This window comes from Callionymus lyra, chromosome 14 (assembly GCF_982586985.1).
Source record: "Callionymus lyra chromosome 14, fCalLyr1.hap1.1, whole genome shotgun sequence".
Taxonomy (NCBI): Eukaryota; Metazoa; Chordata; class Actinopteri; order Syngnathiformes; family Callionymidae; genus Callionymus; species Callionymus lyra.
Genome location: NC_141831.1, coordinates 15,097,639 through 15,114,417, shown reverse-complemented (window position 1 = coordinate 15,114,417; position 16,779 = coordinate 15,097,639). Strand labels below are relative to the sequence as shown.

Sequence of the window (16,779 nt, the reverse complement as noted above, 5' to 3'; positions counted from 1 at the left end):
TTACTTTCAGATCTATTCATGTTCAGGCTCCTCCTTACGTCACTGATCTGATCCAGCCTTACACCCCAGCTCGGGCTCTGAGGTCTGTGGATCAGAATCTACTGATGGTTCCTGAACACGGTTTAGGACCAGAGGAGAGAAATCCTTCCAGGCTGTTGCTACTAAGCTTTCGAACAATTTTCCTCTCTCCATGCGCTTGATGGAGTCTACTGACTCCTTCAAGAAACATCTTAAGACGTTTTTATTTGTTCAGGCTTTTCCTTGATTTTCTGGAACTCCTCTTGTGTTATCAGTTTTATCTTGACCTTTAAAGTATATACTTTATTGAGTATGTTTTTGATTGTTTAAGCGCTTTGTGACCCTGGTCAGGAAAATCGCGATACAAATAACCATTTCTTACTTACTAACTTACTGTACTCATTAAAAAAACGCAAAACAATATCCGTTACATAATTAGATCTGGCGAAACAGCGCCCTCTTCCGGCCGCCTCCCGCAACGTCATTTCCCACAATGCTGCTGCCGCATGAGCCAGGAAGTGAGACGTTTATTGACAACATGGCCGCTTTTCATCCGGAGACGTTTTGAATCTGATTCAAGTCGCCGGGTCAGCAACTCGCTGCTCGCTGCTCGCAACAGATGCTGTTTGGATGAAGGCAGCCGTGGAGCCGGGGGATGGTGACAGCGAGCCGACGGAACGTCCACAGAGTCCAGCCCCGTCATGTCGTTCTTCAAGAGGAAAGGTGAGGAGGCTCTGGAGCCTTCACCGTCCGCGGGGGGTCCAGGGTGACAGGGGCGAGGAGACCAGGGTCCAGGATGTCTGGGGGACACCATTGGAAGATGTCATAGGTCGTTAGCTTAGCTTGTGGCTACTGTGCTCCCTGCTCTGACCTGCACTGGCCTGCTGAGCTACAGCAGCTAACAGATGCTACTGTCATGGATGAGCCTTCGATAATGTCATTTAAATGCTATTTAAACCACCTTAAAAATGAGATTAATCTCTTCCAGACAACAGTTAGCGCCTCAACGTGTCGTTTAGTTAGTTAGTCATTCAAAGTGGATTAAAATACAAGTTGTTATTGGTCGATTTTGTTCGGTGTTATCCAAAAATATACAAGATTTATGGGGGAAATATGTAAAATTCCACTCATGGCAACACTATTTTATGGGTAGCAGTTCACTAGAGTATTAAAAAACATAACGATAACTATTCCTGGCCTAAATGCCAAGTTTCAATTTGTCTCTCGTTTCTTTCAAATTAAAAAACCCAATATAACCTTTTTTTAAATTCAATAAAATGTTATTTAAAAGGCAACTAATGTGAACTCCAACTCTCTTGACTCACTCACATGTTTCAAATGTTGAGTCTTCCTCTCCAAGATGCAGTAAGTCTCTCATCATGACCATGTTATTACTTTATAAAGTTCTTCCCCTTTAGAAATCTCCGCGAACGAGAGGTTACGAGAGCGGAGTCCATATTATGACGTAACAACGGCTTCACTCCTCTTCCAGTCAGCTGTAATCGAGCCCCGCTTTGTTTATACAACGAGTTCCTTTGAGGTGGAGACTTCCTGGATTTATGACATGCAGTGACGGACCTTGATGCTCGACCAATCACAGTATATTTTAACCGATCGTTTTTAAAGTGTTTTCAGTGGACATTATACATGGTAATAAAACAAGAGGCATTACAATAAAATTACATCTAAATACATTATGAATAATTCATAAAAATGCATTTAATTAAACAATATTCATGTTCTGGGGCAGCAGACATGCTTTTAACCCTGATGTTCTGGTCCGTATCCATCTGAGTCTCCCAATATTTCAAATATTTATAATAAAAATAACAGTTGATAACAAAAAATGTCAGGTCTGAGCTCATGCAAAATTCTAATAAATGAAATAAACAAGAACAATTCGGACCATATTTTGAGGTTCCATCTTGTGCACATCTAAATTATTGAGGGTAGTATTGCTACAGATACAACATTTAAGTATCAATACTTTCATTTCAGTTTCAATACTTAACCCTATGAGCAACAGTGGTGAGTAAATGTGTCCTTTTATCAGGCAGAAACCTGTAGCAGAACCAGACCCACTTTTAAGAATCAGCCGTTTAAACCAGGCTCGGCTCAAGTGTGTCAAAGTGCATTTTGCTGGATTTTTTTTTTGCTGACCAGTGTGTTTATGTGAATCTTGAATGAAAGTTTTTATGTGAAGCCAGATATTTACCAATAAAATCAACAGATGAGTCCTTAGGTGTGGAGGTTTGAATCACCATCTAGGAAAACTGCAATCATAATCATCCCTTTTGTTTGTGTTTTTTATAAATAAAGATCTGGAAAATCTTGCTGGTTCTCAGTGAGGAAAGTGCAGTATGTTGAGATCATTTTAAAAACTTTAGTTTTAAATATAACAGACTTAATCACTTTCTGTTCTTCTACTCAGGGGAAAAAATGAAGCTGTAGGTTAAAACTGTGTAAAATGATGTTTAAAAGTTTTATTAGTATATTTTAGAAGTGGAAATGTACACAGCTACTAAAAATTGTGAGTGAATGTTCTCATGGAATTTCCTCAGAAGTCGGATTAGTCTTTGACGGGATTTTTCTTTTCCACTTTTATATTCATTGTTCTGGTTTCAAACTCAACGGTTTCAAAAGGAACACTTTTCAAGGAGTTGGCTGGGTTGTGAAATAGTCGTGTGTGTGTGTGTGCATGCGTGTGTGTGTGTGTGTAAGACAGGAAGATGACTGTGGTCTGTTCATGTCATGGAGGAGACGGGTTACGTTTGTGCTGAACAAGCAGATTTGCAAGATCAGAACATTTCAAAATGGAACCTTTCAAAATCGATTGCCCTTTTTTTTTTTTTTTAATCCACTGTTTCTAAAGGTTCTTGAATTACATCAGAAGTTCACTTCAGCATGAATGGGGGAAAAGATGGATTAAGAGATTATCGGTCAGACTTTGTTGTTATTATTATAACTATAAACTCATATTTCTTCATTGATCTGCTTCTCAGCCAAAAGCAAAGAACCAGAGAGGTTAACAGAGGTCAAGGTCAATAAAGGTGAGTTCAATCATTCATAAAACGTTCAAGTTTGGTTTATAAATAGATTTGTAAAACATTTTTTCACTTATATTGTGATTTTACTAAAGTGAATCCTTTTTTAATCATATATTAATCCGTTGATAATTATTATTATTGTTAATTATAACCTGAAATATGAAAGGTTTCCTCTGAAATAAATAATTAAAACAACGGCTGATTTATTTATTTTATTTTTATTATTTATTTTCATTAGATTTGTATTTAATAAACATCTTTTTTTAGTAGCACTGTGACACATGATCACTTTTTTGCATCACATCACTACTGCTAAATAATAACTATCTAAAATGAATAAAATAACATGTTTTTTTTATTAGTAAAACCTCTTATGTTTCACGATAACATTTAAAATAATATAATGATTGTCTTAGTTTTCTTGTACTGGCGTGTTTAACCCTCGTGTTAGCTCAGGGTCAAGGTGGCCCGAATACAAATGTGTTTGAGGTATCCCTTGTGTGGCCTCTTGAGTCAAGGTGAACGACCTCCCTGGCTTCCATAAATACATATGCAGTGGTGGAGGTCGCTCATCTTGACCCAGAGACCACACAAGGGATACCAAAAAACACATTATCATTTTTCAGGCCACGCAAGGGATACCACAAACACATTTGTTTGTTGTTTAAAAATATATATTTTAGCTCAAACCTTGTTGTTGACGATCATCCTCCACATCCTTCTCTCAGCTCCGGCCAGTCCTCCCTCGCCAGCCGTGGCCCTGCGGAACCATCACGCCATCCAGGAGGCGTCGGGTCCGAGTCATGTGGCAATCAACGCCATCTCCGCCAACATGGACTCGTTCGCGCGCGGACGCACCGCCATCCTCAAGAAGCAGCCAAGTCACATGGAGGCGGCGCACTTCGGCGATCTCGGTAAATTCCACAATTTCTTCTGATCAAACCCTCCGGTCAACCTCACACAAGTGATGTTTTCATGGTCCTCCATTGTTGCATATGTTACATTCCACTGTATAATGTTATTTAATGGTCATTTATTCATTAAAAAACACTTACTTTTGTGTGTATTTTTAGTTGCCATAGAAACAATCTTTACAAATTTGTATTGTCCTGTTTTAGTCTATAAAAAATGGATGATACTTTTTAGGTTTAGTTTTTGGAAGGTTTGAAATCTTTCATCTTTTATCTGTGTTAGTCCCTCTAGTTTTGAATTAAGTGTGTGTTGTTGTCAATAATTGTGCGATTGGTAGAACATCTCTCGAACAAAACAGTTTATTGTCTCACCTGAAGCTGCTCCTCCCTCCATTCTGAGGTCACAGACGAGTGTGTGACTGTTGGGCGGTAAATATAAACTTCAGGACTGGACCGACCGGATCGGCCGAAGCGGTGACTCACCTGGAGCAGGAAGAACCAGGGCCGCGAGTCCTCCTGACACACAATGAGGGGGATCAGACTGTATATGACAGAAGGGAGAACATCGTTACTGATCGTTGTGTCATGTCTAGAATTCCACACTTTAATTGAGTTGCAGTCCATGTACTAGTTTGACACGTGATCTAGAATCTCCTTTAATCCTTCACTCGTTTACTAATGATTTTTAAAGTCAAATCTGCCTTAACCTCCAGAATGTTTTCATGTGTTTTATTCATTATCATGTTATTATCTTTTTTCTTATTTTTTTATTATCGTGTTATTATTACGTGTTTTATTTATTATCATGTTATTATCATGTGTTTTATTTATTCTCACGTTATTATCATGCGTTTTATTTATTATCATTTTATTATTGTGTGTTTATTTATTATTATGTCTTTTATTTATTGTCGCGTTATTATGTGGTTTATTTATTATGCGTTTTATTTATTATAATTCTATTATCGTGTGTTTATTTATTATCATGTCTTTTAATTATTATCATTTATTATTGTGTGTTTATTTACTATCATGCGTTTTATTTATTATCATGTTATTATAATGTGTTTTATCTATTATCGTGTTATTATCATGTGTTGTTTGTGTTATCGTGTTATTATCATTTGTTTTATTTATTGTTGCGTTTCTCTCATGTTTTATTGTTATTTTATTATCGTGTGTTTATTAATTATCATGTGTTTTATTTATTATCGCGTTATTATCATGTGTTTTAGGTGAGGTAGAACTTTATTGTTTATTATTGTGTGTTTATTTATTATGTGTTTTATTTATTATAATTTTTTTTATCGTGTGTTTATTTATTATCATGTGTTTTATTTATTATCATTTTATTATAGTGTGTTTATTTATCATAATTTTATTATCGTGTGTTTTATTTATTATAATGCGTTTTATTTATTATCATGTTATTGTCTTATGTTTTGTTAATTATCGTCTTTTTATCATGTGTTTTATGTATTATAATTTTGTTGTGTGTTTATTTATTATCATGTTATTATCATGTGTTTTATTTATTATCATGGGTTTATTTATTATGTGTTTTATTTATTATCATTTTATTATCGTGTGTTTTTTTAATTATTGTCATGTTGTTATCATGTGTTTTATTTATATTAATGTGTTTTATTTATTATGTTGTCATGTTTTTTATTTATTATCATGTGTTTTATTTATTATCATTTTATTATCGTGTGTTTATTTATTATCATGTTTTACTTATCATCATTTTATTATCGTGTGTTTATTTATTATCATGTTTTATTTATCATCATTTTATTATCGTGTGTTTTTTTATTATCATGTTTTATTTGTTATCTTATCTTGTGCTTTAATTATGTGTTTTTTGTTTGTTTGTTGCAGGTCACTCTTGTGTGAACTATCAGCCGCAGCAGACTCGCTGTCGTCTTTCTAAGTCGGTGGAGCAAGTTCTGCGGGACAACGTGGCCATCCCGCACTACATGCATTTCATGGAACTGCACGGCGCCGAGCACCTGGTCCGGTTCTGGCTGGAGGCGGAGAGTTTCCGCTCCACCAGCTGGTCGAGGGTCCGAGCCCACAGCCTCAACTCGGTCAAACACAGCTCTCTGGCCGAGCCCGTCCCGGCCGGTGCAGAAGGGCAGGACACGACGGAACTCGCCACAGACGCGCCAAACTCCAGCAGAGAGCGCCCTCTAGCGGAGCTGCGGGACTCTTCGCTCGCGGAATCAAACCCCAGACCCAGCTCCTCGCCTCGAGCGGAGACTCCCACCAGACAAACGCCGTCCAGGACCGGGACCCCGATCAAGATGCAGCCGAACAACACCCTTGGAGAACTGTCCGACAAACTCATGAAAAGTGAGTCAAACAAACGATCAGTCACACACAGCTCTGGAGAATCAGGGGGTTAGAAGTTCAACCTCTGTGTTTGTGGAACCCTTTGAAACCAGGCTGGACTATTGGATTACTGTATTGTTATGAGGGGACATTTAAGCCAAAAGAAAAAGGGACAATAGGAAAATCTAAAGTAAAAATTATGAAAAATACTAACAGACACAGTAATTTTTCATAGATTTTATTGAAATATATATATATATATATATATATATATATATAATATAATGCAAAAGATGAAGTGAAGTGACATCATTTTATAATAAACAATTTTAAATAAAATATATTCCCCTCTAAAAACACAGCAATAAAACAAAGACAAATTAACAAAAATCCTCAAACAAAGCTCTTTATTGAGGTAAATAATACAATTGTTTACCATCAGAGACATTTATACATAATCTGCAACATAGATTAAATGACACAGAAAGAAACTTGAGGACACTCTGAGTTGACCAGATAAGAATACTTTGTTTTCGTTCCGGCTTAAACACTGTTTTCTTATTTGTTTGTTTATTAGGTACATTTTAATTTTACGTGAATTCTATATGTCAAACATTGAACGCACCATAACAGTTCCTTTGTTATTGAACGCATCACGCCTGCCTGTTTAAATCTGATGCAATGAAAGCATATTCAAATGTTTAAAAAGTAAAAAATAAATTATCTTTTTTAAAACAACGTAAATATATTAGATCTTTTTAGATGATTTTTATGAAATACTTTTAGTCTCGTTTTGATTAATCTCCATCTTTAGCTTTATATCTGCTTTTTCCAACATGATAATGAATCGGAATATTTTGTTATCAGTTCAAACACCTCAACAAATGTATTGACCAGAAAGTTTGAATTCCATATTTCTTGTTTCCAGGTATAGAGAAAGACGCCGTCACCATTTTCACCAAGTATATCTCTCCAGACGCCTTAAATCCCATCCCCATCACTGAGCAGTATAGGACCGACATAGTTGGTGAGTTGCACGGACAAAACAGTGGCTGCATGTTTTAAAAAACTCTCTGTGAAGATCATGAGTGCTAATAATACAGGAAACTCTTTTTATTTCCTCAAAGCGAAAATATGTGGCGAGGACGGGATGGTCGACCCGAACTGCTTTGTCGTCGCACAGGCCGTCGTCTCCAGCATCCTGGAAGAACAGTGAGTTGATGGTTATGACGTCACTTTTAAGAATGTTAAAAATGTTGCTCCGCAAGGCCTGCATGTCCGACACGCTGTTTTAAAGACTATTTCGTTCACAAAAGCAATCGTTTAGTTAGTAATGCTATATATTTTGAGTACATTTTTGTTGGCTTTCAGAGAAAATTCAACTTAAAAATAGGAATAAATTATAATTAAAAAATTTAAATTTACCAAAGACTGACTGAAATAATATTAAATTAAATGTCTTATTCACTGTAAATGACTACTTAGATCAGGGGGGTCAAACTCAATCACTACAGGGGCCATAAATCTCTAGCACTCTCGGTCGGGGTTCAAACTAATTTAATATTTACCAAACTGTTTTTAATAATATCTAATTACCATCTTATTCCTTTTTCTTTTTCTGAAAGTAATTACGAGAATTTTAAAATGTATCATGAAAGAAACTGGAAGCCAGTGAAGAGTTTTAAGGATCGGGGACAATGTGAGTTCTTCTACTAGAGCGGGTCAGAATTCTTGCTCGAGTGTACAGTAGGTGATGCCACTCTGTAGTGATCGTTGTGTAACCAGCGTTGTGGTTCTTTTTGGGTGCATTACTCTTTTGTGTCAAATATATTTCAGCTAAAAAAACGAACCTCTACTTTGCATCATGTTGCATCACTCTCCACTCTCTGAATATAGGAAAAAATGAAGTTGTGTCCGACCAAGTGCTCTTTCTTCTCCTCTAACAAGCTTCTTTCTGCTTGATATTCCCTGCTGAGCCTCAAGATGGTGTTAATTTAACATGTAAAACAGGAATGAAAGGAGAAGACGTGCAAGTGTGTGTGTGTGGAGTTGTCGTCATCCACCATCTGCTCTCTTGTGTCTCCAGGCACTTTAGTGAGTTCCTGCGGAGCCATCATTTCTGTAAATACCAGATCGAAGTGTTGACGAGTGGCTCGGTGTTCCTGGCGGACATCCTGTTCTGCGAGTCGGCGCTCTTCTACTTCTCGGAGGTGAGTGAGGACGAGCTCGCTCGGACGTTTGACCCTCAACTGTGGTGTTGTTAGGAACCGTATCTGGACACGCCTTCACTCGAGACTGCCGGGCTCTTTCGAAATGTGTTTGATTAAAATGGAATTTGACACCTGCAGATGAAATGATAAAGTTATTTTTGACTTCCTCTTACCAACCCCGCACTTTACTTATCATTCCTCAATGTCTTTTATCTGCTGCATTCCTTTTTTAAATATTAATTTAATGACATAACTTCATCAGTGACCGAGAGCATGTGTCGGACGATTTGCTTAAATAAAAGTAAATTAAGTTGATATCATTACCTTATAAAGATGCCAATGTTTAAGATTAGAAAATAAACATTGGTTATTGATGTCACAAATACACAGACTTTTATTAACAGTAAAAAATGATGTCGAAGGAAAGAAAGGAGTGTTTGATAGAAGACGTCAAATATAGTTTTGATTAAGATATATTAGGCCTTTAAGTATAATTATCATTTCCCCGGGTGTTTTTTGCATTGATTTTTCACATTCTGATAAAAAATATTTACATTAACAGTAGACAAACAATAACATTAATTTATTGAAAATAAATTGCTGATAAAATAATAGCAAATAAAAAGACATATTCCACATTAAACAACTCTTCATTTGTATTATTTTTAACTGGCAGCTCTGCACCCCATTGTTTAACACATTTTAATAAAGGTTTCCTCTTTTATTCAAACTTCTCCTTCTAATATCACTGATTTAATTTAGTTAATCTTCCAGTTCTTTCTCTTCACAAGCAGTGCAGATCTAGTGCCCCATATAGAGCGAGTTATGTGCCAAGGAAAAACTGCTTCTAGCCAGGCAGAAACCTCAAAAGAACCAGGCCCGACAGTCCTTTCTAACGTATTAGGACAACTGCAAATGTTAAGAATATACTTTGAGGAAGTTAAAAGAAGGAAAGGGAAGGTTGAGTTTGTTCATCACATGTTAAATACTAATACACATTGAATAAATGAGATATTTATTGGCTCGTTTTGAATAAAAACAGCTTTATTAATTATTTATGTTTCAATGCGTGTTTCCAGTACATGGAGAAGGAGGAGGCCATGAATGTGCTGCAGTTCTGGCTGGCGGCCGATAATTTCCAGAACCAGCTGGCTGCTAAGAAGGGCCAGTACGATGGTCAGGAGGCCCAGAACGATGCCATGATTCTCTATGACAAGTGAGTCTTCGTCGTTGAAGTCGTCGACTCTCCTGAAGGTTTATCTTGAGTCTGACTGTTTTCTTTTTTTTTTTTTTCAGGTATTTTTCTCTCCAGGCCACAAACCCTCTTGGATTCGGCGACTCGGTCCGGATGGAGATCGAGTCCAACATTTGCAGAGAAGGTGGTCCTCTCCCGGACTGCTTCACCACTCCACTCAGACAGGCCTGGACCACCATGGAGAAGGTCAGAGTCACGTGTTACTCACAAAGACTAATAGAAACCTTCGCTGTGGGTGAAAATAAAAACACATTATAGTTTAAAAACATATTGAGGATCCAGTATTTGCTTTAGGAATGTTGGTAGAGAAACACAGAGAAGGTCAGAGGGAGCTGCATCGGGTCTTTGTAGATCTGGAAAAAGCCTATGACAGTTACAGAGAGAAGAACTATGGTACTGTATGAGGAAGTCTTGAGTGACAGAGAAGTTGGAGGTGGAGGTGGGACTACATCAGGGACGATGATGTTTGCAGATGACATTGTGATCTGTGGTGAGAGCAGAGCAGAGATATCATCCATTAACTGTTGCTGATTAAATAGACCTTTTTATATTGTTATAAGTAGTTTTGACCTGAGAAGTTGAAGCATATTTCTACATTTAGATAATTAAAAAAACAAAGTTTTTGCGTATTGAGCCAGGCAGGGTACAAGTACAGGGTACAAGGGTACATTAGTTACTAACAGGAATTTGATGTAGTACACATGCCAGGCCTGTAGTGGGCGTGTGCACATGACTCGCACTGTTGACCACCAGATAATTTTGTTTGACAATTAAAATGATGAGATTTCTGATTGATCTATGTTTGTCCACATCATAACAACAGTTGATAGTTGTTGATTTCTGTGTGCCTCCTCTAGTACTCAGTCACTTGACCAATTATGTTTATTTTGACGCTCAAAACAATCTTGAGCTTTATTCAGACTTAATATGTCAACAGAGCAGAGTTGTGCGTCTCTGTAATCAAGTGGAATAAACTATGTTTTCATGTGTGTAGTTCTGTCCACCAACAGAAGCCGTTGTATTAATATGAAGTATTTTTCCAGGTGTACATGCCGGGCTTCTTGTCCAGTAACCTTTACTACAAATACCTAAGTGACCTCATCAACTCTGTACGGGCGGACGAGTTCGTGAACGTCAACTCCGCCGGAGGACCTGCGGACGGCGACCGCTCCAACTCAAATGTCAGCGACGGCCCTCAGACGCAGGTGACCTCTGACCCCTGCGCCTCGTGACATTTCGAAGGGCATTTGTCGTATCAAATGGTCGTCACGCTCCCCGGTGCACGGTGCAGAGTTTTTAAAAAAAAAACATTTTCTCTTCAAGGCCGGAGCCAGAAAGACGCTCATAAAGATATTGAAGAACTTTGATGAGGCGATAACGGTGGACGCCACCAGTCTGGACCCGGAATCTTTGTACCAGCGGCCGTATGCTGGGTGAGTGACGGGTCACATGACCACACCACACATGCAATCGGAGAATTTGATTGGTTCTTACAAACGACAGTTCCCATTTTTTAATTGACAGCTGTTTTAAGGGAAATAAAGGTTATTATTTGGATTTTTTAATTGTATAAAAGTTCCTCGACTGACTCGGGTCTAATCACAACATTCGAGACTTTCCTTTAATCTAGAAAATTGGGACAAAGGTCGACCTTTATGGTCTTATATCGGGTTATTCATTACATAAATGAGTGCACTTGGAAGTACACATCGTCCCAGACAGTTTTTAACTTTTAAAATTTTAGCCTTTTTCCATGTTTTCCATTTGAAAAAGCTGCTGTTCTTCTCATCAACACTTGAATTATTTAGATATTTTCTTGTTTTGGGAAATAATTGATGGTTAAATCTTTAAAAATATATTAACTTTTGGGTGTGTTTTCTAGTCAGCATGTCGGATTGATTTATTGACAAACTAAAGTGACATAAATCCAGGCTCTGACTCGTCAACTCGTATCTTCTTCTCTCTCCTGCACTCTCTGCTCAGAAGGATGACTTTTGGAAGAGTCAACGAGCTCGGCCAGTTTATCAGGGAAGCAGAGCCAGAACCGGACGTGAAGAAGTCCAAAGGTACGACTCCCTCCCTTTTTTATTTATCTATTCATTTTCCTACCTCAGAGAGGTTTGATCTTCTGGTCTGTCTTTTTACAATTTGTTAGGCTCCATGTTTTCTCAAGCCATGAAGAAATGGGTTCAAGGCAACTCTAATGAGGTGAGTCTGATCCATGAACTGGGCTCAGATGTTGGTCCTTTTGTACGATTCATTCACCAACCGTTTAACTGATGGTTTAAGGAATATTGAATTGGTTATTGCATTAATAATTTTATTAAAACCAAACTTTAAGTTGTTTTATTATTTTCTGAATTAATGATGTTGTTACTTTATGGAGTATTTTATTACTTTTGGTATTAATTATATTGGTAAAAAATGATTTAGTATTTTATTGGATTTGGCATGAATAACATTTTTACAAAAGCAGCAGTAGCAATAAAATAACTTGAAAACAGCATTTTATTATTTTTAACATTAATAGTAATAATGTTTAAAATATCAACTTTATAGAGTTTTGTTTTTTTTCCGAATGAATGATATAAAAAAAATAAATTAAAAAAAAACTTTATGTAGTATTTTAATATTTTCGGCATGAATGATGTGTGTGTGCATATATATATATATATATATATATATAAAATAAAAAAAACTTTACAGAGTATTTTTTATTTTCAGAATGAATTATATAAAAAAAACGCCATGAAGTATTTAGTTCGTTTTTGCATAAATTAGATTGTAAAAATTTTTTTTTTTATATATCTTTAGCATGAATTATAATTTTCACTTTATGGAGTATTTTATTATTTTTGACATGAATTGTTTTCCATGAATGATAACAATAATAATAATAAACTTTATTGGGTAGTTTTTATATTTTTGTCATGAATAATCTCTAAAATAATGTAGTATTTAATTAGTTTTGCTAAAAATAATATTGTAGTAAAACATGCTCCAAACAACGTGAACATTTACACTTTTCTTCAGTTTAAAAAAGAGTAACTCACGGTCAAAAGGCCACTTTTGTGAGATTTTAAACGTGACTTTGGTCCACCAGGCCCAGGAGGAAATGGCCTGGCAGATCGCAAAGATGATCGTCAACGACGTGGTTCACCAGTCCAGCCACGACAGCCCCGTCAAATCCACCAAGGTAGGAAAACCATCACGCGTGTGCGTCTCCTCCTCCTCCTCCTCGTCCTCCTCCTCCTCCTCCTCCTCCTCCTCCTCCTCCTCCTCCTCCTCCTCCTCCTCCTCCTCCTCCTCCTCCTCCTCACTCCCGGTCTCTATGTTGCAGTTGTGACGATGAGATTCACTCCACGAAGGTTACAGGACCAAACGCGCTGAAAGGTTTTCGCAGCAACACGGCACCGACTCCACCGAACCACGGCGACTGTTTTGGATCTGTGATGCATTTGAACACTCGAAGGTTACCATGGTTACATTATTTTCTCTCCATCAAGTTCTTACTTTGCGAAGGTACATCTATGGCTGCCTGACTAAAGAAAACACTCCCGAAGAACAAAACCCGCTGCTGAAGTGTCGTATCTGGAAGTAGCAAAAAAAAAACAACCTCTCGTCGTGGCAGCATCCGCTTGATCAAGCATTCCTAGTTTTAGAAGAAAGAAGTGATTCTTCCTTTAGCTCGGCTGGACTTCTCTGTCGCTGGTTCATTTACTGTAGAATAGGGTGTGAATGTTCCGGATCCAGCAGAACTCCTGGCAAGAACCTTTTTTTTTTTTTTTTTGTCACCTTTACTCAAATTGAAAACCATTAAAAACTCCTTTGTTTATATGAACTGATCCAGCTGTGTTGGAGAAGATGTTTTAAATGTTTAAATATATAAATATATATATATAAATATGGCTCCTTGTTTACCCCACATGATTTTTTTTTTTTATTATTATTATTGTCGGCCATAGCTTTTACAGTTTATAAGAATCAGGAGGGTCTGGAGAACTCGACGAATTAAAACCTTTTTAATATAAATTTCTGTTCATCCTTCTGTCGGTGTGGATAAGAACCAGGAAAGACTCTTGGTACCATGTACCACTAATGTTTTCTGACATGTACGTGTAATCTACAGTATATTTAAATTGTGTTTGAATAAAATGCATAAATTGTAAAAACATCTTTTGGTTCTTCCAATGTTTTCATGAGATACGCTGAACCTATCTGTGTTATATTTATCCACCGAGAGGGGGCAGTGTTGTACAACTGGATATATACTCGACATGAAATCATACATAAACCATAAATTAACGTTTTATTTCAAGAGTTATTTTATCGACTTTGGCAAACAAAACTAATCGAAAATTGGAAATTTTATAAATAACGTAAGTTAAGGTCAGTGGTCGTAATATTTATCAGCGGCTAGTAATACTATTTATGCGCAGTTTTATTTAGATTTATTTAACTTATTAATAATTTAATAATATTATTATTAGTACTTATTTATGGCATCCTCGTAGTTGACGTCACGTCCGCTAGAAAAGTGTTCACTTCCCTTTTCATCCACGTGTGAATACTTACCGAATACAATTTATACAATATATAAATTGAATAATAATAAATAAAATACGTGTGTATTTTCAAATAAAAAATAAGAAAATACAGTTTTAAATACTCATAACTGAAACAATCAAAACAAATCAAAACATATATTAATATTACTCTAAATTGTTTAATCCAAAGAACTGGTGTTGTATTATCAACATCAAGATAAAAAATAATGTAATAATCTTATAAATATTTTCATTACGCTCGACTAATATATTTGAGTATATACACTCAACCTACATTTCAAAATAAAGAACGATTTTAATTGGCGTATTGAAAGTATTAAATTCAAAGGTTAATAAAAGCAAGTTATTTATTCGGTGAATTCGTGTTCATCTGTTCAATTGCTGCGTATTTTAACAGTTGTTTTATTATAAATATTTGATGTGATTTGATTTGATGACCTTTGTCACGTGATTCAAACTTTATTATTTATTTATTTTAATTAAACAAGGGCGAACAGAAACACAGGTTCCTTCTTTTTGAAGCTACTTTAGTTTAATGCATTTTCATTATTTAAAAAAAAAAGTTATTTTTGTAAAAATACAAACTTTAGTGCATTATTTTGAAACGACTTGCCGGAAGTTTGCAGCTTGTTGCTGCCTGTCAGCAGCACAAAGTGCAGTTGGAGATGAAGAGAGAGAGAGAGAGAGAGAGAGAGAGAGAGAGAGAGAGAGAGAGAAAGAGGGAGGAAGAGAGAGAGAGAAAGCGCACACGTGAGAGGAGTGACTCTCCCGGCTTCTGTGGACTCTCTCTCAGATCCACGCGCGCACGGGCGGCCACACACCGAGCACGCAGGTGAGTGTCTACGTCATCCCTGCTCATCCCTCACCTGCTCACGCGCCTCCGCGTCCCCTCGCGCGGACACACCTGGAGCCGCTGCTGAGGCTCCAGATGCCGTCGCTGCTGGGACGCCAGAGAAAAGCGAAAAAAGAGGAGGAAGAGGAAGAGGAGGAAGAGTTCGGGGTGGTCGTGGGTGTGGAAGTGGGCTCTCTGCCCCACGACACCATGTTCAGCTGCGTGGGCTGCTTCTGGGTGCTGCTGTCCACGGCGCTCGTGGCCGTGTGTGGCTTCAGCTTCATGTCTCCTGCCTGGATCGTGGCGGAGCAGCTGAGGACCAGCAGCCACCATCATCATCATCATCTTCATCATCTTCATCCTCAGCATCATCTTCATCATCACAGCAGAGACTCGGTCAGCTTCGGCTTGTTGTGGCACTGCTCAGAGTCCACGGACCTCATGTACCGCTGCTACACCTTTGGAGGACTCAAGACCTTCACCGACATCCCGTCCAGCTCCTGGCAGGTACACACACACACACACACACACACACACACACACACACACACACACACACACACACACACACACACACACACACACACACACACACCCACACACACTAGTGTGTCACGTCAAGTGCACTTTAATATTTGTGTTCTTTGAAAGTGGTTTAAAAATACTTGTTATGTTTAATATATACTTGAGGTTCTACTCTGAGTGTCTCCTGGATGAAGGAGCTCCTCAAATAATCTCTTAGTCCAGAGAAATGGAACTTTTTTTTTAGATGATCTTGTTATTTGAGCTTCATCTTTTGGCTCAGCTCTTTTCTCCACCACTGACGCTACAGAGAGACATCGTCCAGTTAAACAATCGTGTTGTCATCACTGCTGTTGAATTCATTTTGTGTGTCTGTGTTTGTCTTGATCCGTTGTCAGTGTGTGGGTCTGCACTTGTATTGTAGGTGTGTGTCAATGTGTTTTTGTCTGTTGATGTGTATCTGTTTGTGTGTGTCTCTCTGTGTGTGTTGTGAGGCGTGTTGTATTTGCGTTTGTGTGTGTGTGTTGTATTGTCTGTATGCATGTGTTGTGTATGTTTCTGTGTGTTTGTCTTTTTGTGTGGCTGTATGTGTCTGTGTTTTGTATATTTTTGTGTTTGTGTGTGTGTCTGTGTGTATGTGTTGTGGATGTCTCTGTGTGTTTGCCTTTTGTGTGACTTTGTGTGTCTGTGTTTTGTATATTTTGATGTTTGTGTGTGTATGTGGGTGTTTTGTGTGTGTTTTGTACATCTGTGTGTGTTGGTCTGTTGTATATGTGTGTTTTATGGGTTAGTGTGTGTCTGTCTGTGTCTTTGTTGGCATTCGTGTTGTGTGTGTGTTGTGTACATCTGTGTATTGTGTGTGTGTGTGTGTCATGTATGTCTTTGTGCATGTGTATTTTCGGCTGTCTGTTTGTGTTGGTGTGTAGTTTATGTGTGTTTTATGGGTTGGTGTGTGTCTGTCTGAATGAGTTTCTGTATCTGTGATCTTGTGATTTGAGCTTCATCTTTTGGCTCAGCTCTTTCTCCAGACACACACCTCATTATAAACAGTTGTGTTTTGTTTATTAAATTAACAATTAAAA

At 37.5% G+C, this 16,779-nt stretch overlaps 2 protein-coding genes across 3 annotated transcripts in view; both read left to right on the top strand.

Moving 5' to 3' along the window:
* Positions 1 to 548: 548 nt before the first annotated feature.
* On the top strand, positions 549 to 13,947 carry akap10 (A-kinase anchoring protein 10). Of its 2 annotated transcripts, none has more exons than XM_087807471.1 (15): positions 549 to 741; positions 3,021 to 3,068; positions 3,794 to 3,979; positions 5,858 to 6,331; positions 7,239 to 7,337; positions 7,438 to 7,522; positions 8,397 to 8,520; positions 9,600 to 9,736; positions 9,817 to 9,961; positions 10,819 to 10,980; positions 11,099 to 11,208; positions 11,762 to 11,841; positions 11,931 to 11,983; positions 12,879 to 12,971; positions 13,116 to 13,947. In XM_087807471.1, exons 1-15 carry the CDS (start codon positions 720 to 722, stop codon positions 13,119 to 13,121), a joined length of 1,824 nt encoding a protein of 607 aa, XP_087663597.1. In that variant the 5' UTR covers positions 549 to 719; the 3' UTR covers positions 13,122 to 13,947. The 2 variants fall into 2 exon arrangements, with proteins under 2 accessions (XP_087663597.1, XP_087663596.1); XM_087807470.1 differs by having other exon boundaries at positions 11,759 to 11,841.
* A 1,167-nt stretch (positions 13,948 to 15,114) lies between these two features.
* Positions 15,115 to 16,779, top strand: part of lhfpl7 (LHFPL tetraspan subfamily member 7) — a 38,465-nt gene continuing 36,800 nt past the window's right edge. Inside the window, exon 1 of the mRNA XM_087807475.1 lies at positions 15,115 to 15,682. Within this exon, the coding sequence (XP_087663601.1) occupies positions 15,272 to 15,682 (411 nt within the window). The 5' untranslated portion in view covers positions 15,115 to 15,271. The remainder of the gene's footprint in view (positions 15,683 to 16,779) is intronic.